The 26,346-nt window shown below is 43.1% G+C and overlaps 2 protein-coding genes across 11 annotated transcripts in view; one reads left to right on the top strand and one right to left on the bottom strand.

The window, feature by feature from the left end:
- Positions 1-3,924: 3,924 nt before the first annotated feature.
- Positions 3,925-6,143, top strand: insl5a (insulin-like 5a). The gene is made up of 2 exons (XM_029750536.1): positions 3,925-4,249; positions 5,357-6,143. Exons 1-2 carry the CDS (start codon positions 4,072-4,074, stop codon positions 5,506-5,508), a joined length of 330 nt encoding a protein of 109 aa, XP_029606396.1. The 5' UTR covers positions 3,925-4,071; the 3' UTR covers positions 5,509-6,143.
- A 1,022-nt stretch (positions 6,144-7,165) lies between these two features.
- The window catches only part of LOC115192242 (SH3-containing GRB2-like protein 3-interacting protein 1), a 100,920-nt gene continuing 81,739 nt past the window's right edge, over positions 7,166-26,346 (bottom strand). For 5 of the 10 annotated variants that reach the window (XM_029750525.1, XM_029750526.1, XM_029750527.1 and 2 more), the window contains 12 exons: positions 25,885-25,959; positions 24,885-25,715; positions 22,971-23,107; positions 22,429-22,585; positions 18,698-18,757; positions 17,392-17,503; positions 16,980-17,135; positions 14,710-14,845; positions 14,421-14,623; positions 14,118-14,182; positions 10,518-10,682; positions 7,166-10,183 (listed from right to left, as the gene is read on the bottom strand). In XM_029750525.1, the coding sequence (XP_029606385.1) occupies positions 10,161-10,183; positions 10,518-10,682; positions 14,118-14,182; positions 14,421-14,623; positions 14,710-14,845; positions 16,980-17,135; positions 17,392-17,503; positions 18,698-18,757; positions 22,429-22,585; positions 22,971-23,107; positions 24,885-25,715; positions 25,885-25,959 (2,120 nt within the window). In that variant the 3' untranslated portion in view covers positions 7,166-10,160. Of the gene's footprint in view, positions 10,184-10,517; positions 10,683-14,117; positions 14,183-14,420; positions 14,624-14,709; positions 14,846-16,979; positions 17,173-17,391; positions 17,504-18,697; positions 18,758-22,428; positions 22,586-22,970; positions 23,108-24,884; positions 25,716-25,884; positions 25,960-26,346 lie in introns of all 10 variants that reach the window. The other 5 variants (XM_029750534.1, XM_029750529.1, XM_029750531.1 and 2 more) reach the window with 5 other exon arrangements.

Below are 26,346 nucleotides of genomic sequence, written 5' to 3'. Positions count from 1 at the left end.
TTCTTCAAAGTAGCAACCCTTTGCCTTGATGACAGCTTTGCACACATTTTCTCAACCAGCTTCATGAGGTAGTCACCTGGAATGCATTTCAATTAACAGTTGTGCCTTGTTAAAAGTTAATTTGTGGAATTTCTTTCCTTCTTAATGCGTTTGAACCAATGTTGTGTCAAGGTAGGGGTGGTATACAGAAGATAGCCCTATTTGGTAAAAGACCAAGTCCATATTATGGCAAGAACAGCTCAAATAAGCAAAGAGAAATGACAGTCCATCATTAATTTAAAACATGAAGGTCAGTCAATGCGGAACATTTGTGCAGTTGCAAGAACCATCAAACGCTATGATGAAACTGGCTCTCATGAGGACCGCCACAAGAAAGGAAGACCCAGAGTTACCTCTGATGCAGAGGATAAGTTGATTAGAGTTAACTGCACCTCAGAATGCAGCCCAAATAAATGCTTCACAGAGTTCAAGTAACAGACACATCTCAACATCAGCTGTTCAGAGGAGACTGCGTGAATCAGGCCTTCATGGTCGAATTGCTGCAAAGAAACTACTACTAAAGGACACCAATAAGAAGAAGAGACTTGCTTGGGCCAAGAAACATGAGCAATGGAAATTAGACCAGTGGAAATCTGTCCTTTGGTCTGAGATTTTTGGTTCCAACTGTCATGTCTTTGTGAGATGCAGAGTAGCTGAATGGATTATCTCTGCATGTGTGGTTCTCACCGTGAAGCATGAAGGAGGTATGTTGGTGTGGGGGGGCTTTGCTGGTGACACTGTCTGTGATTTATTCAGAATTCAAGGCACACGTAACCAGCATGGCTACCACAGCATTCTGCAGCGATACGCCATCCCATCTGGTTTGCGGTTAGTGGGAATATCATTTGTTTTTCAACAGGACAATGACCAAACACACCTCCAGGATGTGTAAGGGCTATTTGACCAAGAAGGAGAGTGATGGTGCTACATCAGATGACCTGGCCTCCACAATCACCCGACCACAACTCAATTGAGATGGTTTGGGATGAGTTGGACGGCAGAGTGAAAGAAAAGCAGCCAACAAGTGCTCAGCATATGTGGGAACTCCTTCAAGAGTGTTGGAAAAGCATTCCAGGTGAAGCTGGTTGAGAGAATGCCAAGAGTGTGCAAAGCTGTCATCAAAGAAAAGGGTGGCTACTTTGAAGAATCTAAAATCAAAAAAATATATTGATTTGTTTAACACTTATTTGGTTACTACATGATTCCATATGTGTTATTTCATAGTTTTGATGTCTTCACTACTTTTCTACAATGTAGAAAATTGTCAAAATAATGAAAAACCCTTGAATGAGTAGGTGTATCCAAACTTTTGACTGGTACTGTAGATATGCCTCTTGTCCATGTAATCAATTAACAAAGCACCTCACTGATTAGCTTGATTGAGTAATTGGTGCATCCTATGTGTGTCACGGTCGTCGTATGAATTGGACCAAAATGCAGCGGGAACGTGAATGCTCATTATCTTCTTTATTAAACAAAAATGAACACTGAACAAAAAGAACGACGAAATCAGTCTTGTCAGGTGCAACAAACACTAAACAGGAAATAACTACCCACAAATCCCATAGAAAAAAACACCCCTACTAAATAGGACCTTCAATTAGAGGCAACGAGGAACAGCTGCCTCCAATTGAAGGTCAAAACAATAAACTAGACATAGAAAAACTAGAGAATAGAACATAGAAATACAAAACATAGAACACAACCCAAAAACCCCGACAACACAAAACAAACACACCCCTGCCACGTCCTGACCAAACTACAATAACAAATAACCTCTTTTACTGGCCAGGACATGACAATGTGTTACATAATTGTTGATTTATGCGTTACATAGTTGATTTATTGGGAGCCTGTCAATTACTTATCAAACAAGAGCTTATTGTGTTGTTGAGTACTGGGTTTTTTATGAGCTGTGATGTAAAACCAGAGACCATTGCGAATAGTAAAATTAATATTGATCAAGACCATCTCTTACTTTTACATAAGAGGAAAAAAAAGATTTACAACATTACAGCAAAGTGTAAATTAAAACATTTTGTAATACCTTGATGTTCTTATTGGAGAAAAACATAAAATACGTCTTATTCAGATTAGATATAATTTGCATAATCAGATCTTGTGGAAGTGTGTAAAGTGTACACACCCTTTGCACAGTCTTCACATTTTGCTGCCTTAAAATTAAATCAAAACATTTATTACATTTGTTTCTACGTATGTACACAACCTACTCCACATTTCAAAAGGGAAGGAACATTTTCTGATAATTTCCAAATTAATAATAATAAAAAATGAAGATGTCTTCACACCCCAGAGTTAATACTTGGTGAAAGCACCTTTCGCAGCCATTACAGTTGTGAATAATTTTTGAATAAGATTCTACGAACTTTGCACAACTCTTAGGGAAATAATGTTGTCTGTATTTTCAAGCATTGTGGTTGCAGCATCATGTTATGGGTATGCTTGTCACTGGCAGGGACTGGGGAGTTTGTCATGATCATGATCTATTGTTTTTGTCAAAATTGCTCAAGCTCAGTAAATTTGGTTGGGAGTCATTAAAGGACAGCATTATTCAAACCTTGTCTCTGGACCATTCAGGAACACTTAACGCCTATTGGCATAAAAACATTTCTAATTGTCCCGCTAAAAAATAAAACCCTATCCCAGGGTTAGGTATTCAGAAAACTGAGGCAGTGTTTCCTCTAACTTTTTGTCTGCTCCTTTGATACATAAATATGAAAGGAGCTAAGTCCAGGTAAAAAGTTAGAGGAAACCCTGCCTCAGTCTTCTTAATACCTAACCTTGGGATAGAGTTGTATTTGTCAGTGGGACAATTAGACAATTTTTGCCAAAGACACATCAGAATGGCTTTACAATAGGCATTGAGTGTTTTCTGAATTGTTCAGTATCATTCCTGAAAATCAGAGACAAGGTTTGAATAGTGCTGTCTATCGATGACTCCCAACCAAATTTTGAGCTTGAGTAATAACATTTATATATATATATATATATATATATATATATATATATATATATAAATGTTGCCCTAAGAGGTATTTTTCAAAATTATTCACAGCTGTTATCGCTGCCAAAGGTGCTTCCAACAAGTATTAACTCTGGGGTGGGAATACATGCAATCAAGACATCTTTGTTTTGTTATTTGTAGTTAATTAGGAACATTTTCTATAATATTTATTTCACTTTGAAAATGTGGAGTAGGTTGTGTAGATCGGTACATTTTAAGACATAAAAATATGTATCCCGTGCAAGGGGTGTGAAGACTCACTAGCGACTGTATATCTATTCATCAAAAGAATATCAGGGGCGAATTTTCTGTCAACTAATGAGGAAACTACCCTTGAGGGAACCACTAATGTCATGCCGTGATGTCATTTCACATAATAGAACACTAAAACTAGAACAGCATTTACACTTTCTATTCAGTTTGGGACATTTAACTTCTGTTATGGGAAGGTTAAATGTCTGACAAAAACACTATGAACACATGAGCCATCTGTTTGGCTGGGGGTTATCCCAACATGTGACTGAATTAGTTGTGCTTTAAAGGGAAGGTCACTGCAATCAACTCGTTAAAATGGAGAGGTAGAGAGAGCACCCTCTGCCCCTCTGGACAGGTAATCTGATTGTAGATTGGGGCAGTAAAGAACTGATTACCTGATGGGACTCACTCTCAGTCAGATCACAATTGGTGATGGTGGACATGACCGGAAACATAAAATAATTTGACTGGAAGAGACCATGCAGGGTGGGGGCGAGGAAAGAGAGATAGTGTGGATGAGGTGGGGGGGACCACTGATGAGCTGAAAGGAGGATGGTATATATAGGAGGAAGTGCACGCCTTGGTCCAGAGATCAATCCACTGTGTTATCGCCTCAGCAAGAGAGAAAGAGAGAAACACAGAGACAACAAGAAGAAATAAGAGAAAGACGTAGACCAGAGAGACGATCGGCGTGCGGGCGAACACAGATACACACTCGCAGTGACCCACATATATCAATCCAGCCAGCCGTGATGCGTGTGTTGCCAGTAATACTGCCCCTGCTGCTGTGCGTGGCAGTGGGGTTGAGCCAGGTGAGGGCGGAGGTGAGCTTAGTGAAGATGTGTGGCAGAGAGTTTCTCAGGGCCGTCGTCTACACCTGTGGAGGCTCCCGCTGGAGACGGCTTCTCAACGAACCGGAGCAACTGGAGGGTGAGTTACCCATCTCTACCTTCTACTTTAAACCTCTGTTCAATCCGTTACCCCCACTTTTCACTTTCTCCTCCTGACTACTTTTCCATGTTACCCCTTTTTCTTTACATGCTTAGGTTTACAGACCTGATTATCCATTTCTGATCCATATCCTCCTACTTACACTTCTTTAAACGTATTTAATGTAGCGTCGTCACTTAAACTCAGATTCCCACTCACAAAACTGACATTTTACGTCAGGAGTTATTCCACTTGCTTAACAGAATGACATAAATTGACGGGACAATGTATCTGTGAGTCAGTGATGGGGTCTGTCTGCAGTGATGTACAGTGACGATGCTCCAGTGGGCTGTGCAGTCAGGAAGGCAGGAAGTTGATCCTCTGGCTGGGTCATCATGGAGGTCTGTTACGCTGTACTGTCCTCTGGAACATTCAAACCCAGTGGAACCCAGGTCTAATCATCTGATTGCGATGCTATCAGGGTCAGCCAGCATGTTCCCACTGGACAGACAGCAGCAGGCTAACCCAGTTAGCATATTAGCCATGCTCATTAGAACCAGTTAGAGGAACAGATTCTGGACAAGACATGATAGCACCAGCAAAACCTGTACAATAATTTAGGGGTTTCCTCATTTGACAGGACCATGTATAGCAATTACACTGTTAAACATAGACTGCATATCCACCATGGCCTTTTTTGCCTTTACCTCCCTTCTCACCTCATTTGCTCACATTGTATATAGACTTATTTTTATACTGTATTATTGACTGTATGTTTGTTTTACTCCATGTGTAACTCTGTGTTGTTGTATGTGTCGAACTGCTTTGCTTTATCTTGGCCAGGTCGCAATTGTAAATGAGAACTTGTTCTCAACTTGCCTACCTGGTTAAATAAAGGTGAAATAAAAATGAATAAATAAAAAATATTAAATATCACTCACAGACAATCAGCAAGCAGTGAGAGAGAGAATATATTTTTGGCTTGGATAACATATTTTAGTTGACTGCTTTCATTCTTGAATAGGTGTTTTTGTAAAGCTCATATTAGACTGCAATAGCATGTTATTTTATGTGATAATTAATGATATGGATCAATGTCATGTGCAGGTTTGGCAAATGGGGAGCTGCAGCAGAGCAGCCTGGAGGACCTGAATGCCAGCCTGGGGTCAGAGTTCAGCAGACGGGACCTGAACCACATGCTGACCACCGTGTGCTGCAAAGTGGGCTGCAAGAAGAGTGACCTCGCATATCTCTGTTGAGACCTGAGGGTCTTTGTGGTTAACTTTTCACCCCCTCCTAAACAGACTTGCTCTCCTCCTATCCAAACCTGTCTTACCTTCTTCACAAAAAAACAGAAATAGGGTGCATTTGTTTTATCTCACCCTGTGCCCCGGTGTCACTATACGACATTGGAACGGTCTAAAATGTGCAAACTCCGCTCACCCGGTGAGGTAAAACCAATGCATCCATAGGAAAAAAAAAAAAAGAATGTGAGGTATATTATATTATATCCTCAACCATTTCAGCCAATCACAATACCTGCACAGAACAATCAAAAATAGTATGTAATGTATGAAATCAGAGCTTAATAAAGATAGAGCTTTTTAGCTAGTTGTTGTTGTCATAGATTTAGTACATAGTAGTGGTTAAGGGGACTTTTACTTGACGTGTCTATGTGTGTGGATTACAAAGAGGAACTTTTCTCCTGTCGTAGTTTGTATCGCATGAAGTTTACGCACAGGATGGAAACCAGCCTCTGTTAAATGTGTCAATGATGAGAGAGTTAAGAACCAACGCAGAATTCAGGGACTTTCACGTAACGTTTTGAAAAGACTAGTCCTGATCGTACCATATATTTTGCTAGCCCTAGTCTAATAAATGTTCTTACATGCTTGACATGCATGGGAGTGCGATCCTTTTAATTTCTGTTACGTGAGTAACAGTGTGAAGCTTTAATTCACTGTGGATTATTGAAACGCCTTGATCATTTTGACTCACTGCATTCTTTCATTACAAACTGTTAGTCATAAGCTCATCTCCATCTATCTTAAAAGGAACAGTCTACGGTTGCTACATCCATTTTTTTATGCCTCATGAACATAGTTCAACTGTCATACCCCATCAGAATCCAAAACGTAAGATTGAAAACAAAGTAAATGTAAACGTATAGCTTTAAAACATTATTAGAACTATAATGTTGATATTACGGATGGTCAGTCCTTGAAACGATCTCTGTCTATGAATCTGAAAGGGATGACATTTTTGTAAACTCATATTTCATCCTCTGGGAGAAGATGATCTGAATGTTTGGCAGAGGAAATACACTGAGTCTACAAAACATTTCCATGACAGACTGACCAGGCGATGCTATGATCCCTTATTGATGTCACAAGTTAAATTCACTTTAATCAGTGTAGATGAGAAGGGGAGAAGACAGGTTAAAAAAGGATTTTTAAGCCTGAAGACAACTGAGACATGGATTGTGTGCCATTCAGAGGATGAATGGGCAAAACTAAATATTTCAGTTATTTTGAACTGGGTATGGTAGTAGGTGCCAGGCGCACCGGTTTGAGTGTGTCACGAACTGCAGCGCTGCTGGGTTTTTCACGCTCAACCATTTCCTGTGTGTATCGAGAATGGTCCCCCACCCAAACGACATCCAGCCAACTTAACACAACGGTGGGAAGCATTGAAGTCAACATAGGCCAGCATCCCTGTGGAACTCTTTCGACAACTTGTAAAGTCCACGTCCCGACGAATTGAGGCTGTTCTGGGGCAAAAGAGGGTGCAATTCAATATTAGGAAGTGCAGAATTATAATTCTTCCTAGACAAGTCGCAACCATTAAGGTTATTGAAAGGAAATCATTTGCATCCATACTGAATTGGACCAAAATAACAGAATGCAAACAAATTGATCAAACATAATTGATACGCCTACTTTATTTCCAAGAAAACTGACAATGATTGAAAATCTTGATAGCATAGTAGGTCATCCTGCATACGTTAACATTTCATTAGTACGGTACATTACATTAAACAATTGCATATTCAGTATCCTGTGCATTGGATAACACAAATAGATTAAATAACAAATATATCCATAGAAATATAAACGAAGCAAACAGAAATATATACAGGACATTGAATTTAAACTACAAGGCTAATCATATTACAGTAACATCTCCGATTGACAACCCCTCATAGCACACAATCATAAACAGCTGCTTATCCGCAGGAAGGCTTAAAAGACGATGTAATTACAGCCAACCTTGATGTGCTGTGCCGTCCATCAGAACTCAAAATGGGTGGAGGACATATTGAATAAACTGCATTCGAGAGGTGAAAAACACTTCCGTTGTGAGTTGCAAAGAGAAAAGAGAGCTCCGTACACGTGTGTCCAGCTCATAACTTTTATTGGTTTTTGGAAAGAAGCAAACTAAGTTTCCCATCAGTTCCTCTTAACATTGTCTGTACAAACACAGCTTGCACAGGTGACTGATAGAGAAAGAGTACAGAACCCAAAGCAGTCTGGCTTAGCAAGCCACACACACACACACTCCCTGCTCTGGTCTTCAGTTCTCACATTTAACAAAACAACAGGTCATCGAGTTGGTTGGTGGAGCACTTCACGACTATACCGTAACTGTATGTAGACGTACATTATATTATCCATGCCGGAACACTTTGCTTGAACCCTTGTTACTAAACTGCTATACAGAGAGCTGCACCACACCATTCATTAATGCCTTACGTAGAAATGCCTACTTTATGTTCAGACAACATGCAATCAACATGTAATCACAGCGCAACACCCTCTAAGACACTTCTATGACAGGCATATCAATGGCGCTATGTAGCTTCATGAAGCACAGATATTATTATTGACATACTTACGATGCCTACATGAGGAGACCTCTTAAGTTAAATGTCATCACACACATTTTTGTTCTCTATGTTTGAATATCAGAACATTCAGGGAGTTCATAACATTATCAGCACAGTGCTCTTCACATGAAACAAGATTTGTTTTTTTTGTTTTTTTTTTGTCCGTTTTAAAAATATTCAGCTTATTTCTCGCTCTTATAGAGGACTGTCTGGAGTACACACATAAATACAAAAAGCGTTTTGGTCATCTAACCTCCCTCCAAAAACCTCGTCACCATGTCATCTCACAGAGACCGTTACCATTATGCAAAATAAAGCCATGGATTCAAGCGCTGGTTGGTTTGATCTGAAGGGGAGTGTTCATGCTGTTTGACGCAGAATAATGTGCATTCAGGGGGTTTCAGGTAGGTAGGAACACATCGCGGTGAATGGAAACAGGGCCTAAAATGGTCAAAAGCTGACTGACGATCCATGGTTAACTTTCATAAAGCATGACGTACGCATCCAGGTAGATATTCATTCTGTTTTTTGTTGTTGTCATTTATACCCCTTCCCACCCAATGCCCATATATAGCTCAAATTGTCTGTTGCACTTGAGTTAAAAAAAAATTATATCTCAAATAAATTCAAAAATTATACCTTATACCATATACTGTACACAGGTTACCCAACTCCACAGATAACAAAAAAGATCATTCAAATATGTATACCTTTAAGGATTCTAAATTGTGATACCATTCAAATTATATTCATATACAGAATCACATACTTTATACAATAAATCATTATCATCAATAAATAAAAATAGAATGCTGTAATGTACTCTGAAGTAAGTCTGCCACTGCTGTCTCAGGAACAACAAAGGCTATTTGACAATACAAGGAAAACACCAAAACGCCCTTTAAGATATATATTATCAATTTAAAATGACACTTTGTACAGGTTTTTCTAAAGGGAAACGTCTTATATTTGTTTTATATTGCAACCAGGAATTGACTTATTGTTGCAGCTGCCCAACTATTCAGGACTTATGAGAGTAAATGTTCCAACCGGGTATTAAATCAGTGCATTCAAAGAAGGGAGAGGAGGAGTATGGTGGTGATCTACATCATCCAAATAAACAATGTCATTTGACCCTGTTGTGCCTGTGTGGAGGGCATGCAAACAAATCAACTGTTAAAGCCAACAGTATAAAAACTCCATTACCCAGAATCCTATGGTAGCTCTAACTGTGTCCAATCACAGGCATGCGAGAGGCAGCATGAGGAAGAACTAGCCCCTCTGTTAAGCCAGAGATCTGTATATTATGACGAGATGCTCAGGTCTCTGCCCTAACATTGGGAGCCGTTGTCTCAAAGGCGGGAAGGCAGGCGACAAAGTCCAAAAAAAGCCCATAGAAACACATTGGGTTTATTTTGAAAAGATTTTGGCGAGAGCGAAACCTCTCACATCATGGTGCGCCTATTCATCTATAGTTCACGCAAGGACACAACCAAGCAGTCTTCTTTTACATGCATCCTCATCCTCTCTTAGCATAACATCTTTGTTAACGCGTCTAAAATAAATAGTGTTTTGTTCACCATTGAAACCGTGGGTTTGTGGTTGCGGTGCGGTTGATTAGCTAGGCAGCTGCGTTAAGGGTTAAACAACACCACATCTTGAAGAGGGGAGAGAGAGAGAGAGAGAGAGAGGCATGTAGCTTTAGAGAGGGTAAACCTGGGATGGGTGTCTATAACCGCAGCAATACAGATGTTCTGAAATGAATACATTTTACAAATACAATAGTTACACCTTTAAAACTGTCCACAACGCTAAATGCAAGTTATACAATACTGCTGGGTACAGTAGGCTGTGTGGCCTGGGCCTGTCTATCTCGCGGGTTTAGAAAGGAGTGTCTGTCTGTCTGTCTGTCTGTCTGTAGGGAGGTGGTGGTGTTGTAGGTTTCCATTACTCAGTAGAAGTCCATTGAGATGATGACGTTCAGTGTATTTGTTCAGTAGTGTTGTGCAACAGTAGGGTGGAGTATCAGTTGTCTGCCAAGTATTTTCCTGAAAATGACAAACATGCTCAGATTACTATGCGTTCGAATGCTTTTGTGCGAACAGAGTCCGACACGAAGTAGCGAATCTAAAACATATTGCATGTTAATATTGTATTACAACAGCGTAGTAAGACAAATGAATATCACAGTGGTAAAATATTTGTGTCTGGTCTAATGATTATACACAATGGTTGATCTATGGATTTTATTTCATTCTTGCTCGCAGTCGAAAAATACTGAATAACGCAGAATTCCCAGTTACATTGATCTACTCTACATGCTTATTCAAGTTGATAATTCAGTGATACTATTATTCCATTGTTTAGGACAGGGTCTCTCACCTGCTGCGAACCTCTTCTTGACGAGTGAGAAGCGGTACCCGGGCCCTGCCAGCTCTATATCGCAGCCTGACAGGGTGCTGCCCTCACTGGTGAACTGGACCGCCAGGGAAGAGGGCTTACTGGGACCCTCCGACAGCTGGAACCGTGCCAACAATGAGCCAACGCCTGGGGACGCACAGCGAGAGGGACACCGGCTCAACATGACAGCCATAAAAAAAAAATGTCTTCATCAGTATGCTAGGAGTTCTAGCACTTTGAGTTTGTGAGACAACACGTTCAAAATACAACGCTTTATTATTATTACTATATGCACAGACATCTCAAAACACACAAGTGCAACTCCACAGCACACAGTAGCATATATCACGAGTGTAGTTTGTCTCTTCCTTTTCTATTAGCTGATCGACTGTGTGTGGAACCATCTCCTGCCTGAAGGGGGCATCCGTGAGCTCAGCCTCAGTGAGTTCATGTAAATTGGGAAAATGCATGTCATCCAATAATTCTATAAGGTCATACATTGATAATGACATTCAAAATAATGTATCCATCTCTGGACCTCTAAAAGTCTAAGCCATTGGGGGGGGGGTTCTACTTCACTGACATATGGAATTGTTTTAAGATGGCCATACTGTGGATCATTTGCTATTTGATTTAGAATTTTAGGGCCCCTTTAGGTATCCCAAAAACATATATATAACAAAAATGTTCTCAAATATTGTATTTGGCCTTTACTAAAAAAAGAAGACAGTAAACAAATAAATCATATGGATTAAGGTTTTGAAGTGTCTGTCCTATATCTAGGAGATATAATAAAGCTCAGGAAATCTTTTGTTTTTTTTGGACACCTATTTAACCCCTTATTTTGGCACAAAACTATCTCCATACTCCCATTCATTTGTATGGGATACCTTCAGACGAGTCCCGTGACACTTGTGGGGGTCGTAAAGCAAAACAGAGAACACCATTGTGTTCGTGGGAGTCATATTAGTTTGTAGCCTAAACGGTTCGGATGCTACAGACTTTTTCGTGAGAAGATTTATTCTCGAGATGTCTCATGGTCTGGCAAACACCGCTGTACAGTAGCTCAGCCACCTTCCACTGCAGATATCTCTAGCTTAAACTGACGGAATTTGATGGGGATTTCTGTATTATGTTACTTAGATTGACTCACAGGTGTGTCAATAGACTCTTACGCAAGGCGCAAATGACGAGAGAGCCAGGGGAGGCTCAGCTCCCCTGAATGAGACGTTAGTTCCCCTAAATGCATTCTCCTATTTGTTTCAAATGTAGTGGTAAGTATGTTTTACAGTGGTAAATATTAAAATAAAAGCTTCCAAATGAAACAAAACAACCCCACCTCTATGTCATGGTTCAAACCGTTTATTTATACGTGGCAGCGTTGTCCACTCGGTAGTGCTGAATCTTAGCTCCTTTACGTATAGATTTTCCTCCGTACTTCCTCATTTTCGCCATCTGTTTGCCACGTGTCCTTGATCAAAATAGCCTATGCCTTTATTCCACGCATTAATCCATTGATTCCTCATTGTTTGCTTTTGTCAGTCAGCTCATTGCTTCGTTTTTCAGGTTGCGCGGGAAATGTTGTTCTCCGTGTCATCCGTGGACCATTTATTTAGCTTTATTATTATTTTATTTTTTTCCCCCCGGGATCAGCTGATGACGGTCAACAATATCACTGAACAAGCCTACAGCTAGACACCAACGCGCATCCATTCCATCCAACAAGTAGTCCAGGGTTTCCTAAACTCGGTTCTCAGGACCCCAATGGAGTGCACGTTTTGGTTTTCCCCTAGCACTACACAGCTGATTCAAATAATCAACTAATTATTAAGCTTTTATCTTATTTAAATGATGTGTAGTGTTAGGGCAAAAAACTAAATGTGCAGGCCTTGGGGAATCCCTGAAGTAGGGTATGCGTTAATGACAGTAGGCCTACGTTATTTGGGATTTGCGTGCCCATGAGAACCGTTTTCACGGTTTACGTAGGCATAGTAACACTTACAGTGCATTTTCAGAGATCTCCAAGATCCAGGAATCTTACAGGGTTTAGGTGAAATGTTCTAATTGAACTGTTAAAAGCTTAATAATTATAAATAACACTGTCATAAATGTAATTCATGTAAGGAAAGAAAGGTAGTGTTTTATGTCACACCATCTGAGAAGACTCCGAGCGTTAACTCATGAATTGATTCAACTCATGTATTATATTGAATGTAGGCTACCTGCTCTGCGTGAGTTCATGTTTGTAAAATTGCCTCGGCTGAGAGGTTCAGCTGCCAGCAGTGGTGTAGACCTAGTGGAGGGTAAAACGAGTAAATGCCGTTTAACCATATTTTTCAGAAAAATGCATTGAAAGTATAGGAAACGTTACTTTTTTTCACCACAACTGTTAATCAGAGTTCACCCACTTATTTATTTTTACCACTACATCACTGGCTACCGGTAGGTCTATTAGAAGTTCATGGTAATACACATTGTAGCCTAGTCTAGTAAATTGACTAGGTGTGTAATGGTGACAATCACGTTTTTCCCCGGGGTAGTTTCAGCCCCATTTCAGGTGTCCCGACCGTTCAGGCTACAAAAAGGTACATTTGTCAGCAAAACGCATCAATTAATGTAGACCTAATCAATGGCAATCGCTGAATGTCATTAGGAACAATTTTTGGTGTTTTGTAACAGATGTATATTTCCATTTATCAAATGGCGCGAGTATACATGCACTTTGGATGCTGGAATTATTTTGGAGATGCCAAACATGCAGAGGTAGCCTACATTTAGAAGTGATTTGTTTGACAATCAGATGGAAATATCATGACTGGTTGTGTCATGCCACATTAAAAGGTAACTCATTCTTACCTTTTAATGGACGTCTTTATTATAAGTCCCCTTTAAAAAGAATTGTGCACGCCCCCCGAAATGTCATGGAGTAAATAGCACTCTGTTCGTAAGGATTTTAATTCCTAAACATACACCCCAAATAAAGTTAGTTATGCCAAGCTAAGATAGTAAGTATTAGAGCCTGTTATTGGCACAAGATTAGTACATTAGTGGAAACAAGGATAACACACTGTGTACAATACATTAGGAACACCTTCCTAATATTGAGTCGCACCCCCTTCTGCCCTCAGAACAGCCTTAATTTGTCAGGGCATGGACTCTACAAGGTTTCAAAAGCGTTCCACATGGATACTGGCCTATGTTGACTCCAATGCCTCCCACAGTTGTGTCAAGTTGGCTGGATGTCCTTTGGGTGGTGGACCATTCTTGATACACACAGGAAACAGTTCTTGACACACCATAGGCACTTCAATCTTTTGTCTTGCCCGTTCACTCTCTGAATGGCACACGTACACAATCCATGTCTCAAAGCTTAAAAATCCTTATTTAACCTGTCTCCTCCCCTTCATCGACACTGATTGAAGTGGATTTAACAAGTGACATCAATAAGGGATCATAGCTTTCACCTGGATTCACCTGATCAGTCTGTCATGGAAAGAGCAGGTGTTCCTAATGCTTTGTACATTCAGTGTATGATATTATTAGTGATTTATCCTGGGTTTTGGTGTAAACAAGGTTACTTACCTCCATTTTCAGATTTCTGGGAAATATCAGGAATCTTCCACAGGATTCTCTGCTGCTCTGCGTTCCTGGAAGAACAGAATCAAACATAATCTGTTACTCTTTAAAAGCCAGGAATAGGCTTAATCTGGGTTTGGGAAACTGGCTTTTTCAAACTTGCAAAATTGCTGTCTTCAGCACAGGGCTGAGACAGAGTCACGGGTTGTCTCCGGCTGGTGCAGCCTTCTACTTTTAATTATCAAATAAATTCAATTCAATTCAACAGAAACGTATTGTTCTGACATACAGTATACTCCTCTGTCTTACCATGCGGCGGGGGGAAGCACAGCCTGTAGCTTGGTGACCCCTCCGTCCACGTGGATCAGGAACTGGACGTTGTTGAGAGCCACGGGTGTTGTCATGGCGCTGCCGTTGTATTTGTAGTCTATTCGGAGGTCCGTGCTGGTGGGCACACACCGCCAACTGGCTGCCAGGTTCAGGGGTGTCGAAATGAGGCCCTGCGCTGATACCTGCCCACACAACAACCATAGAGATGAATCAACGACACAGAAATGTCCAGAGAAACTGTGCATAATCGAGTACAAGAGTTGCTGACCTGGTACTTGAGCATGTCCACATTGTAGTATGTGGCCTGGGGTTTCTGCTCGGCCACCTTCTTTAGATGGGTCATCAGGTTTGGCATGTTCACCCAGAAGTTCTTGCAGTCAGGGTTGGGTGTTGTCGCGGTGTCACTATGAGGGCAATAATAAAAGAACACAATACGCATTTTATCCTATGATTTACAGTGGGGGTCAAAAGTATTTGATCCCCTGCTGATTTTGTACGTTTGCCCACTTAAAGAAATTATCAGTCTATAATTTTAATAGTAGGTTTATTTGAACAGTGAGAGACAGAATAACAACAAAAGAATCCAGAAAAACGCATGTCAAAAATGTTATAAAATGATTAGCATTTTAATGAGGGAAATAAGTGCAAAACATGACTTAGTACTTGGAGGCAAAACCCTTGTTGGCAATCACAGAGGTCAGACGTTTCTTGTAGTTGGCCACCAGGTTTGCACACATCTCAGGAGGGATTTTGTCCCACTCCTCTTTGCAGATCTTCTCCAAGTCATTAAGGTTTCGAGGCTGACGTTTGGCAACTCGAACCTTCAGCTCCCTCTACAGATTTTCTATGGGATTAAGGTCTGGAGACTGGCTAGGCCACTCCAGGACATTAATGTGCTTCTTCTTGAGCCACTCCTTTGTTGCCTTGGCCGTGTGTTTTTGGTCCTTGTCATGCTGGAATACCCATCCACGACCCATTTTCAATGCCCTGGCTGAGGGAAGGAGGTTCTGACCCAAGATTTGACAGTACATGGCTCCGTCCATCGTCCCTTTGATGCGGTGAAGTTGTCCTCTCCCCTTAGCAGAAAAACACCCCCAAAGCATAATGTTTCCACCTCCATGTTTGACGGTAGAGTTGGTGTTCTTGGGGTCATAGGCAGCATTCCTCCTCCTCCAAACACGGTGAGTTGAGTTGATGTCAAAGAGCTCCATTTTGGTCTCATCTGACCACAACACTTTCACCCAGTTGTCGTCTGAATCATTCAGATGTTCATTGACAAACTTCAGACGGGCATGTGTATGTGCTTTCTTGAGCAGGGGGACTTTGTGGGCGCTGCAGGATTTCAGTCCTTCACGGCGTAGTGTGTTACCAATTGTTTTCTTGGCGACTATGGTCCCAGCTGCCTTGAGATCATTGACAAGATCCTCCAGTGTAGTTCTGAGCTGATTCCTCACCATTCTCATGATCATTGCAACCCCACGAGGTGAGATCTTGCATGGAGCCCCAGGCCGAGGGATATTGACAGTTCTTTTGTGTTTCTTCCATTTGCGAATAATCACACCAAATGTTGTCACCTTCTCACCAAGCTGCTTGGCGATGGTCTTGTAGCCCATTCCAGCCTTGTGCAGGTCTACAATCTTGTCCCTGACATCCTTGGAGAGCTCTTTGGTCTTGGCCATGGTGGAGAGTTTGGAATCTGATTGATTGATTGATTGATTTCTTCTGTGGACAAGTGTCTTTAATACAGGTAACAAGCTGCAGTTAGAAGCACTCCCTTTAAGAGTGTGCTCCTAATCTCAGCTCGTTACCTGTATAAAAGACACCTGGGAGCCAGAAATCTTTTTGATTGAGAGGGGGTCAAATACTTATTTCCCTCATTAAAATGCAAATCAATTTATAAAATTTTTGACATGCGTTTTTCTGGATATTTTTGTTGTTATTCTGTCTCTCACTGTTCAAATAAACCTACCATTAAAATTATAGACTGATCCTTTCTTTGTCAGTGGGCAAACGTACAAAATCAGCAGGGGATCAAATACTTTTTTCCCCCCACTGTAAATGATTGATCCATCTTAACGTTATTCAACACCGAGACACAACGGAGTACAGCACGAGTTAAATTTGCGTCTACCACACGGAGGTTAGGACTACGGCAGCGCGGAGATTGCAAACGGACACTCGTGCTACACAAAAACAACCGTGACGTATGAGAGTGCAAAATAACCTTGGAACGAGGTGGTTAGTCAAACCACTGGGACCAATTCACAGTGACTCAGAGCCAAGTCAGAACTGGAGTTGGGTGTATTGTTATAGTACAGTATGGATTTAAAATGTTCAATTTCACGTGTTATAAATGCTACAGTGCCACGTGATGTTGTGAGTGGTATAATATGAGGGACGTCGCAGTGGTCTTTACCAACAGTGTTTTTGGTACGGCACGTTAAAGGTACAGTGTGATGATGTAATATTATAAACACTCCAGTGTATAATGTTGTGAGGGTTCCAGTATAATGAGGGGGTGTTACAGTGGGCCTTTACCAACAGAGTAGCTGGGGGTTAGGCAGCACATGCTCCAGCCGGCTGTAGTTGGTTATGCTGAAGGTTAGCACGGCAGGGGACGGGTTATTGGCAAAGTGCCGAGTGATCCCCGCTGGAAACGACAGCACCATCTCACCTGTGGTCTTCACAACACACCTTTAGACAGGGACAGGGGAGGAGGAGGTTAGAATGTCTAGAAGGGGAAAGAGAGAGGGACGGAGTGAAGCAGGGAGATATAGAAAGGGTCAAAGAACAAAAAAAGAGAGAAAGAGAACGAAAGGGACAGAGATAATATAAAGGGAGCGAGAGATAGAGGACAAAAGAGAGAGAAGGAGAAAGAGGCAGAAAGAGAGAGAGAGCAAAAGAGCAAGACATACATCTCTCTTATCAAGAGGTCTCTGAGTGGACCTACTTGTTGGGGTCGGCTCCTTTGAAGAAGGCATTGACTGTTTCAGTAAAAGCTGCCGCCACCGGAAGGGTGTCCTGTGCCCCCATGGTGAGAGGGCTGGGTCCCCTGGAGCAGCCTGTTTTAAATCAGTACACACACACATGTTTAATAGCAATAAAGAGAGAGAGGACGGAGAGAGAGAGAGGAGGAAGGAGAGAGAGAGAGGAGGAAGGAGAGAGAGAGAGAGGAGGAAGGAGAGAGAAGGAAGGAGAGAGAGAGGAAGGAGAGAGAGAGAGAGAAGGAAGGAGATAGAGAGAGGGAGAGAGAGAGAGGAAGAAGATAGAGAGAGAGAGGCAGACAGATAGAGACTCAGAGAAACAGACTGAAAATAGACCAGAGGGAAACCGTATGAGAAGCAGAAAGAGAAAGACTATCCGCATTAAACACAATGTCTATAGTCCTCACAAACCAACAAAGCTACTCTTCCTCATCCCTCTACTAGCAGCTCCACTACATTTCTATCCATACGACTCCTCCCGTTTCCTGTAGTACACCCCATTTCCAGTTTATTAACTCTCTCTCAGCGGCAGTGTATCGATGAAGATGGAGAACCAAAGAGCATGTGAGAGAACCACTGTGATTAAAATGATCAAAATGAGAATCAATACCTGTGTATGATGGGTGGGTTTGACATCTATAACATCTCATCGTCTTAGCTTGTGAAATAAATATTTGGATGTACTATGTAAAGTCTCTCACCACTGTTGTACAAAACTGTACACAGAGTTCAATTCCAGGTTTCGCTATATTTATGAGGACTAATAAAGGCCAGTTTCATTGTTATTCAGAAACAATGAAAAGAACTGAAAAGACAAAGTAAGACATGAAAGGAGAGAGAGAGAGAGAGAGAGAGTTCATGCGTAATCCAGACATGCTGTTGATGCCGAATCATTGGGACAAGATCAAAGATCAAAACCAAAACCCAGAAGACCAAAGCGAAGTGAGTCCACACAAAAAGAAGACGGCAAAAACTAAGATTAGTAGAGCACCTGAAGAATGACGATCTTTCAGGAAAAGACAGACTTGCGGCCACCGCATGTGAAATGAGAACGAATGACGACGCGAGGAGGAGTGTGAGAAAGACGACAAGGGGGCTGCATGTAGAGAGGCTCGGGAATTAGCTTGGAGGCAGTGAGTGACAGGCCATGGGATGGAGGGGTGAGAGGAGGGAGGAGGGGGGAGGGGGGGAGGAAGCTTGCACAGATGAGGCCCGGGTCGGGTCGGGGTGAGTGTGCACACTACAGTTAGCCGTTGTGCAGACACAACTTACCTTCAAAGGTTAAATAAAACTTTCCTCTGTCAAACCAAACCAGGGAAGGCTGGTCATTCTCTGTGGTAGGGGGAGGGAGGAGGGAGAGGAGGAAGGGAGAGTGGGTGAGGAGGGCGGGTGAGAGGGGGAGGAAGAGAGAAGGACAGTAGCGTGAGTCACACAGCAGGTCTATCACACATCACAGTGAGGTGAGGTGGGGCATGGCACAGCAAGCCAAAACAGTGCCATGACAGAAGCAAATGGTGTGTGTCTGTCTTCGTGCAGGCTGCCTATGAGCTTTCACACTATCGTGCTGACCTGAACCGTATTGTTCTGGCTCGGATAATCTCTTTCCACATTGTCCTTTCCAGCATGGTTCCAGGCAGCAAAGGATCCATAGCCAGGTCAGAAAAGCGCTGACCAGCTCTGCTCAGCTCAGTAGTGTGAAACGGGTACGTGTGTGTGTGTGTGTGTGGGAGGGGGCTGGACCAGGTGAAATAAGGTATCTCTTAGTGGATGGCGGATCTCTAGGGGCGTGGCGAAAAACAAGCCAAGCCTGGAGACGACTGACTGGGAACGATACCTGGCCGATCGTTCATACAACGGTCATCTACACACTGCTATAGAAAACCCTTCATTACCATTATCATTACATGAATACTTTTACATCACATGCCAATAGTAGACCGCTTTTTTTGTTGTGTCACACCGGCCATAGTTTTTCAGAATAAATGGACTCCGGCTGTTGTACCTGATGATGTACACCAGGGGGCGGTGATTAAGGTAAAACCAGGGGTGCTGGAGGGGGGTTGTTGGGCTCACTGTTAAGGTGTGACCGCTGAGGGGGTGGTTGGGACCTTGGGAGGTAGTGAATGGATGGATGGAGTGGGGGTGAATGGCGGACAGGTGTTCTGATGGGGGGGGTGCATGGTTAGAGTAGTGGAGAAACACGTTCCCATGGGTGGAGTGAGAGGGTGAGAAGGCAGAGGCTAAGGGGAGGTCTAGTACAAGGGGGAGGGGGGGGGGCAGATGGGGATCAGGGGAAGAGGTTGGGATATGGGCACCGGAGAGCTCTCTCACTGGCTGCCTGCCTGCCTGTCTGTGGTGATCGGAGTGGTGAGGAAGAGGGTGGTGCGATGAATACCAACCAGTCGGAGACACTCAGGCTAATTCTCCTGCCAGACTTCAAAAGCAGCTAGGCTCTGTTTCTATCACAGAGTGTGTGAGTGTGAGTGTGTGTGGATCTAGAGTGCCCACAGATGCCACAGAAGCGCTTCAGACAGGCTACACTCTTTACACACAGGAACACACACACACACACAGCACCGCAGAGTAACAGCATGGTTGAAAACACAGTGCACTCCAAACAGTACACACATAATAACTATCACACAAAAATGTATGTTGCCGTGGTGATGTGGGCAGCAAAGGATGGACAGCCATTAAAAAAAACACCACAAAAATGACCTTGTAGGAGTGGGATGATAAAAAAACAGATGCATGGCATTTCAGCTTTATCATTGGGATGCTTTTCATTCAACACTTATCAAAGTGAAAAATGGAAACGAAATCTGTGGCATACTCCATCATCTCAGTTCAAATGTACTCCCCTCATATGATAGCTGCCATCAACTCTGAGATGGATGGACAAAAACAAACAAACAAAGCAAGAAAATTATAATGGATGGATGACCTATGACATCAGACGGTCTTCAAAGCTTGGGTGAAACATTCACCACTCCTAGGTGCCACCCCCTTCCTCTCAGACAGCCTCCCTCCATCCAAATGATAGAGTACCTCCCAGGTCCCACACCACCTTCTCAGAAAGCCTCCCTCCATCCACACTATACTGTACCTGCCAGGGAATCAAAGGGCCTCCCAAACGTGGGCAGTTTGTCTACAAAAGCATCATCTTCTGACATCACAACAAGCGACGGCCCAAAAGAAAAAAAGGACAGAGCAAAAACAAAACGAATGCAAATCAAAACAAAGAAAAAACCCTGTCAGGAATAATGGTAATAAAAAAAATTCAAAACGGACAGTGTCACAGTAAGGAGGGCACGTTGTGAACGGAAAAATTATGGGATGGATGAAAAATGTGGAGAAAAAAACAACTCACAACTCAAATACAAAAATCTATGGGATGAGAAACACACAAGGCATGATCAGCATTTCAATTGTGGGCTCTCCGCTCTAAGCCTACTTAGGTCGCAAATCATATTCTACTGTTCTCCTCACAGATCTAAAGAACATGACGTACACTACCGTTAAAAAGTTTGGGGTCACTTCGAAATATCCTTGTCTTTGAAAGAAAAGAAAAAATGTTGTCCATTAAAATAACATCAAATTGATCCGAAATACAGTGTAGACATTGTTAATTTTGTAAATGACTATTGTAGCTGGAAATGGCTGATTTTTAAAGGAATATCTACATAGGCGTACAGAGGCCCATTATCAGCAACCATCCCTCCTGTGTTCCAATGGCACATTGTGTTAGCTAATCCCATTTTACTCATTTTAAAGTGCTAATTGATTATTAGAAAACCCTTTTGCAATTATGTTAGCGCAGCTCAAAACTGTTGTTCTGATTAAAGAAGCAATAAAGCGGGCCTTCTTTAGACTAGTTGAGTATCTGGAGCATCAGCATTTGTGGGTTCGATTACAGGCTCAAAATGGCCAGAACAAAGAACTTGCTTCTGAAACTTGTCAGTCTATTCTTGTTCTGAGAAATGAAGGCTATTGCATGCGAGAAATTACCAAGAAACTGAAGATCTCGTACAACGCTGTGTACTACTCCCTTCACAGCGCAAACTGGCTCTAACCAGAATAGAAAGAGGAGTGGGAGGCCCCGGTGCACAACTGAGCAAGAGGACAAGTACATTAGAGTGTCTAGTTTGAAAAACAGACACCTCACAAGTCCTCAACTGGCAGATTCATTAAATAGTAACCGCAAAACACCAGCCTCAACGTCAACAGTGAAGAGGCGACTCCGGGATGCTGTTGCTGATAATGGGCCTCTGTACTACAATGTAGATATTCCTTTAAACATCTGCCGTTTCCAGCTACAATAGTCATTTACAACATTAACAATGTCTACACTGTATTTCTGATCAATTTGATGTCATTTTAATGAGCAAAAAAAAAAGTGCTTTTCTTTCAAAAACAAGGAAATGTCTAAGTGACCCCAAACTTTTGAACAGCAGTGTAGGCATTGTGTATCTAACAAAACAGTAAATACCCAGCAAACATTTACCACATCATGCTTCGTTTAAGGGATGATTTAAAATGTCGTTCTCTGGGATTAATACCATATGTGTCTGTATGACTGACTGAATTACCTCCTAATATACTGTTGGCTCTTCTGACAATAACCTTCTCCCCTAGCTGAGTGAATGGTTACAGTATATTTAACCATTCCATTACGACTTATTAGGCATGTTGTAGTCTTTAAAATCGTTACCGCATCCACAGAAATGCAGTGTACATTGAGTGAATACACTGAGTGAGTGTAATACATTACACTGAGTGAATACTGTAACTCAAGCATTCGCTGGAGGAGTGCATGAGGATTTATTGAGAGAGAGCTGAGAGTCACAGAAAAGCACCAGCAGCCGATGGACGCCGCCATCTCAGCAGCAGCACAGAGATTGACCAAAGCAAACACTCAACACAGGTAACAGCACAAGTAGTGTAACAGTATCACAGGTACAGTAGCACAGGTAGTGATGAGAGAGATGACGCGGCACACACACCTGACACAGAGACAGTGAGATCTTTACCAACGGTGGGGGTGGTGGCTGCACTCAAGGAGTTGTTGGAGGAGATAGAGGAAGTGCTCTCGGCCCGAGCCAGGGGTGCGATTGGAGGGGGGCTGGACGAGTGACTGAACGGGGGACTAAAAGGCCGGCTCTGCATGGGGACAGAGTGACAGAGAAAAAAGATAGGTTTTCATGTTAGATATCCTATTAGTGATATCATTTAATGATCAGTAATTTAATGTTCAATCATCCTCACAGTTCAGCATCCATTTTGGGGAGGGCTAAACGTGAAGAACACTTAAAACTAATGGTGAAATATCTACTACAGGTCAATTGCGGATGTACCATAAAGTATAAAAAAGGTGTTGTTTACGAGGAGGAGTGTGCTGCTTGACGAGGTTTGAGGTTTTTATTACTGTATCACGTACCATATCCCCTACGCTGTTTTTTATATATATAAGAAGAGTTGTTACTGTGCAAGTAGGGTGTTCTTACAGTGTAGTAAGTCAAGTGTAAACAAAGATATCATCACGTACCACGTCCCCCATGCTAGGTTTCCCAGGAGGCAGTTTGGGTCGTGAGGAAGGGCGTGGCGGAGGTGGGGGCGGGGTGGGGCTGCTGACAACAGCTGATGGAGCTGACGGTGTAGCAGGTCGAGCCGGAGAGGACGCTCCTGCAAGGGGGACAAGAGGACACCTGGCTTAGAAGAACACTAGGACATCACTGTCCAGAGAAATCGAAAATCAACATGTGGGGAGATCCTAGAACATCAAAACAAAACTGACCAGAGTCTCTCTAGAACAGGGGTGGCAAACTCATTCCACGGAGGGCATAGTGCCGGCGGGTTTTTTGTTTTTTCCTTTCAATTGAGACCGAGACAACCAGGCTAGGGGAGTTCTTTACTAATTAGTGACCTTAATTCATCAATCAAGTACAAGGGAGGAACGAAAACCCACAGACACTCGGCCCTCCGTGGAATGAGTTTGACACGAGCTCTAGAACATCTAGTTCATTCTAGAATAATGACTGGATAACCTTGTTTCCTGTTGACGGAACAGTATGTTTGATTGAATTTCCACTAAGCTAAATTGAATTGGATAGAACGAAACACAACACAGACCAGTCCACCATGGCTATCTATGAGGAAGGTTTTGGGAGACAGTAGTGCAGGGGTGTCAAACATATGGCACAGGGGGTCCAATCTGGCCGCTGGTGGTGTGAGTAAACATTTTTTTTTAAAATAAATATACTTCAAAATGACTAAAACCAAATTGAAACTGCGTAGAAATGACAATGGACCCGTATTCATACAGGTTCTTGATTGTCCAGCTCGCTAATAATCACTTGACAGTAAAGGAGCATTGAAAATTCCAAAATCTATGGATAGAGGACTATTTTATGCCAATTTTGAAGGCAAGGAAATGTAACAAATTACCAGTGCAGCCCTCTGGACCTCGTTTAAGACCAAGTTGCGCCCCCGGGGCAAAATTTGTTTGACACCCCTGCAGTAGTGGGTGATATGATATACTTTTTTTAAACACTCTGGACTCAGTCAGTCACTTTATTGTTTATCTTGAGGGCCGATTTTCCCACAGGGGGACAAGAAAGTCAGAGCCAGAATACCCACTCATCCCGGCATTCCGAAGTGCTGTGTCAGCAGGATCTGTCCCAGCTGTGTTTTCAGTCCTGAATCCAGTTGTCCCGTTCCATGTGTTAAACTAAACTAACTAATGCCCTTCATCATGGTCACGTACACTACACACACAGTCAGGTCTACACTCTTCTCTTTTTAGTCTACAACAGAACAATACTGCATAACGACCGTCATAATTGTAAAGCACCTTACATAGACGACAACATTGAACAACGGGTTCATTGGCTTAGGGATCTTAACCCACTTCTTTCTGATAACACACACACACACACACACACACACACACACACACACACACACACACACACACACACACACACACACACACACACGATTTTGTAAGACGAGCTGTCGGTCTAAACAAGAGCAGTGTTTCTGTACAGTACCTTCTCTTATACTGTATTAATGTGAGGATTGTTATCAGCCCTGATATGGGAATCAGTCGGCATTAATCTAACCATTAAACAACGTAATGAATATAATTCTCCTACTCACAGTTGATTTCAAACGGGCCGCTCCAGTCAAACAGCAAGCCACCTAAACCCATCCCTGCCTTAAATAGATGCTCATTATGTTCCTAGTTTTTAAATCATCCAACATTTATTTATACAGATAAGTCAATTAACAACAGACTCTTTTACAATGACAACCTATCAAGTATGTGCTTACACTAGCTGACTGCATTATACATCAGCTCATCTCTACGGACTGACTGATGCTGACAGTGGTCAGGTGGGTTGTGCTGTTATGGATGGGGGTGTTGTGTAGGATGAGTTTAGCCTTTGGGGGTACTCACCACTACCCGTACCCCCTGTCGTTGGTCCTGGCGAGGACACCACTGCCCTGTATGTAGGGGGTGGAGGAGGGGGAGGCGCAACACGGGAAACCTGGCCAACATCTTTGGGTGACACGGTGGTGGTGGTTTCACTGAGGTCCTCTTTCGGAGGGTCGGGTGGGACAGGCAGAGCTGCTGCTTCAGGACTCCTCCGTTCCTCCGCGGCCAAGACGAGGGGCGGGGGGATGGTGCGTGAGGGTGCCTCCACAGGGGCAGGGGGGCTGGTGGGGGAGACAGGTGTGCTTGCTTTGGGAGAAGAGGGGACTGCAGAGGGGACAGGGGCAGCGCTGGGGGGTGAGGTGACAGGGGGAACAGGGGCGATGCTGGAGGTTAAGTCGAGAGTGGGGACAACAGTGGGTGTGTGAGTGGGGGGTGGTGTAGGGTCCTTTGGAGAAAGTGGTGAGGGTGGGGGTGTAGGGTCTTTAGGCGTGGGTGGGACAGTGGGTAGGGGGGGCAGTGGTTCATCTGTAGGGGGTGGGGAGGTGGGTAATGGAGAGACAGGTTTTTCCTGTGGGGGAGGGGAGGTGGGGAGAGGGGAGGGAGAGGGGGCAGGGACAGGGTCATCCAGAGGGAGAGGGGAGATGGGTACAGGAGGGGCGGGGGGATCTTCTGGAGGGGGTGGGGACGTTGAAGGGGGTGGTTTTTCAGAGGCTGCGGATTCCTCCTCGCTGAAGCAGATCCACTTGTCGGCAGACTCCTCGCCAAAGGCAGGGGGTTCCGCTGGGCCGAAAATGTTGTCCAGATTTGGGACGGAGGTCTTCCTCCCTGAGCCTTCTGCCTTTATTGACAAACCTGACAGACAGAGCCACGTGCAGGGAGAGAGGAGCAGAGCAGTTAGTATGAGAATGAGTGAGAGAGAGTGCGAGATTGAGAGAGAGTGACAGCAAATGCAAGAAAAAGTTAGAGGGAAGGAGAGAGGGAAGGGGGCTGGAATGAGGGGTCGAGGGATGAGGGGTCTTACCAGCAGCATCTGCAGAGGGGGAACCAGTCAGAGGGGGGGAGGTCGGGACATTCTTGGGCGGAAGCGGGGGCGGAGCTGCAATGATATCAGTGCATCCATGAACAGCCTGTCACTCTAAAGGGTGGCGCCATCTAGAGGCACCTGGTGGTAGTGCCTGGCTGCGCCACACCAGCTCAGCACAGGTAGGGAACTACCATACAGCCCCATGCCATATATTACATACACCACCATGCATATGACTCATAATCCATGCAGATGCAGGGGGGGGAGAGCAGGAAGAGGCAATTGAATCATGATGCTCAACATTAGTATGGATTTAATTATTTCTCTAACTAATGACGGATGAAATGAGTGGGTTAGTACAGGCTGCGGAGGAAAAGGAAGAGTTAATGGCACACTTGTTCACAGACTCTCTCTCCCTTTGTTCATCCGTCCAGATCGCTCATTAGTTTCAGTCATGAG

This window comes from Salmo trutta, chromosome 4 (genome assembly GCF_901001165.1).
Source record: "Salmo trutta chromosome 4, fSalTru1.1, whole genome shotgun sequence".
In the NCBI taxonomy this organism is placed as follows: Eukaryota; Metazoa; Chordata; class Actinopteri; order Salmoniformes; family Salmonidae; genus Salmo; species Salmo trutta.
Note: the sequence above shows the minus strand (reverse complement) of the source record. Positions and strands in the feature narration are given on the sequence as shown.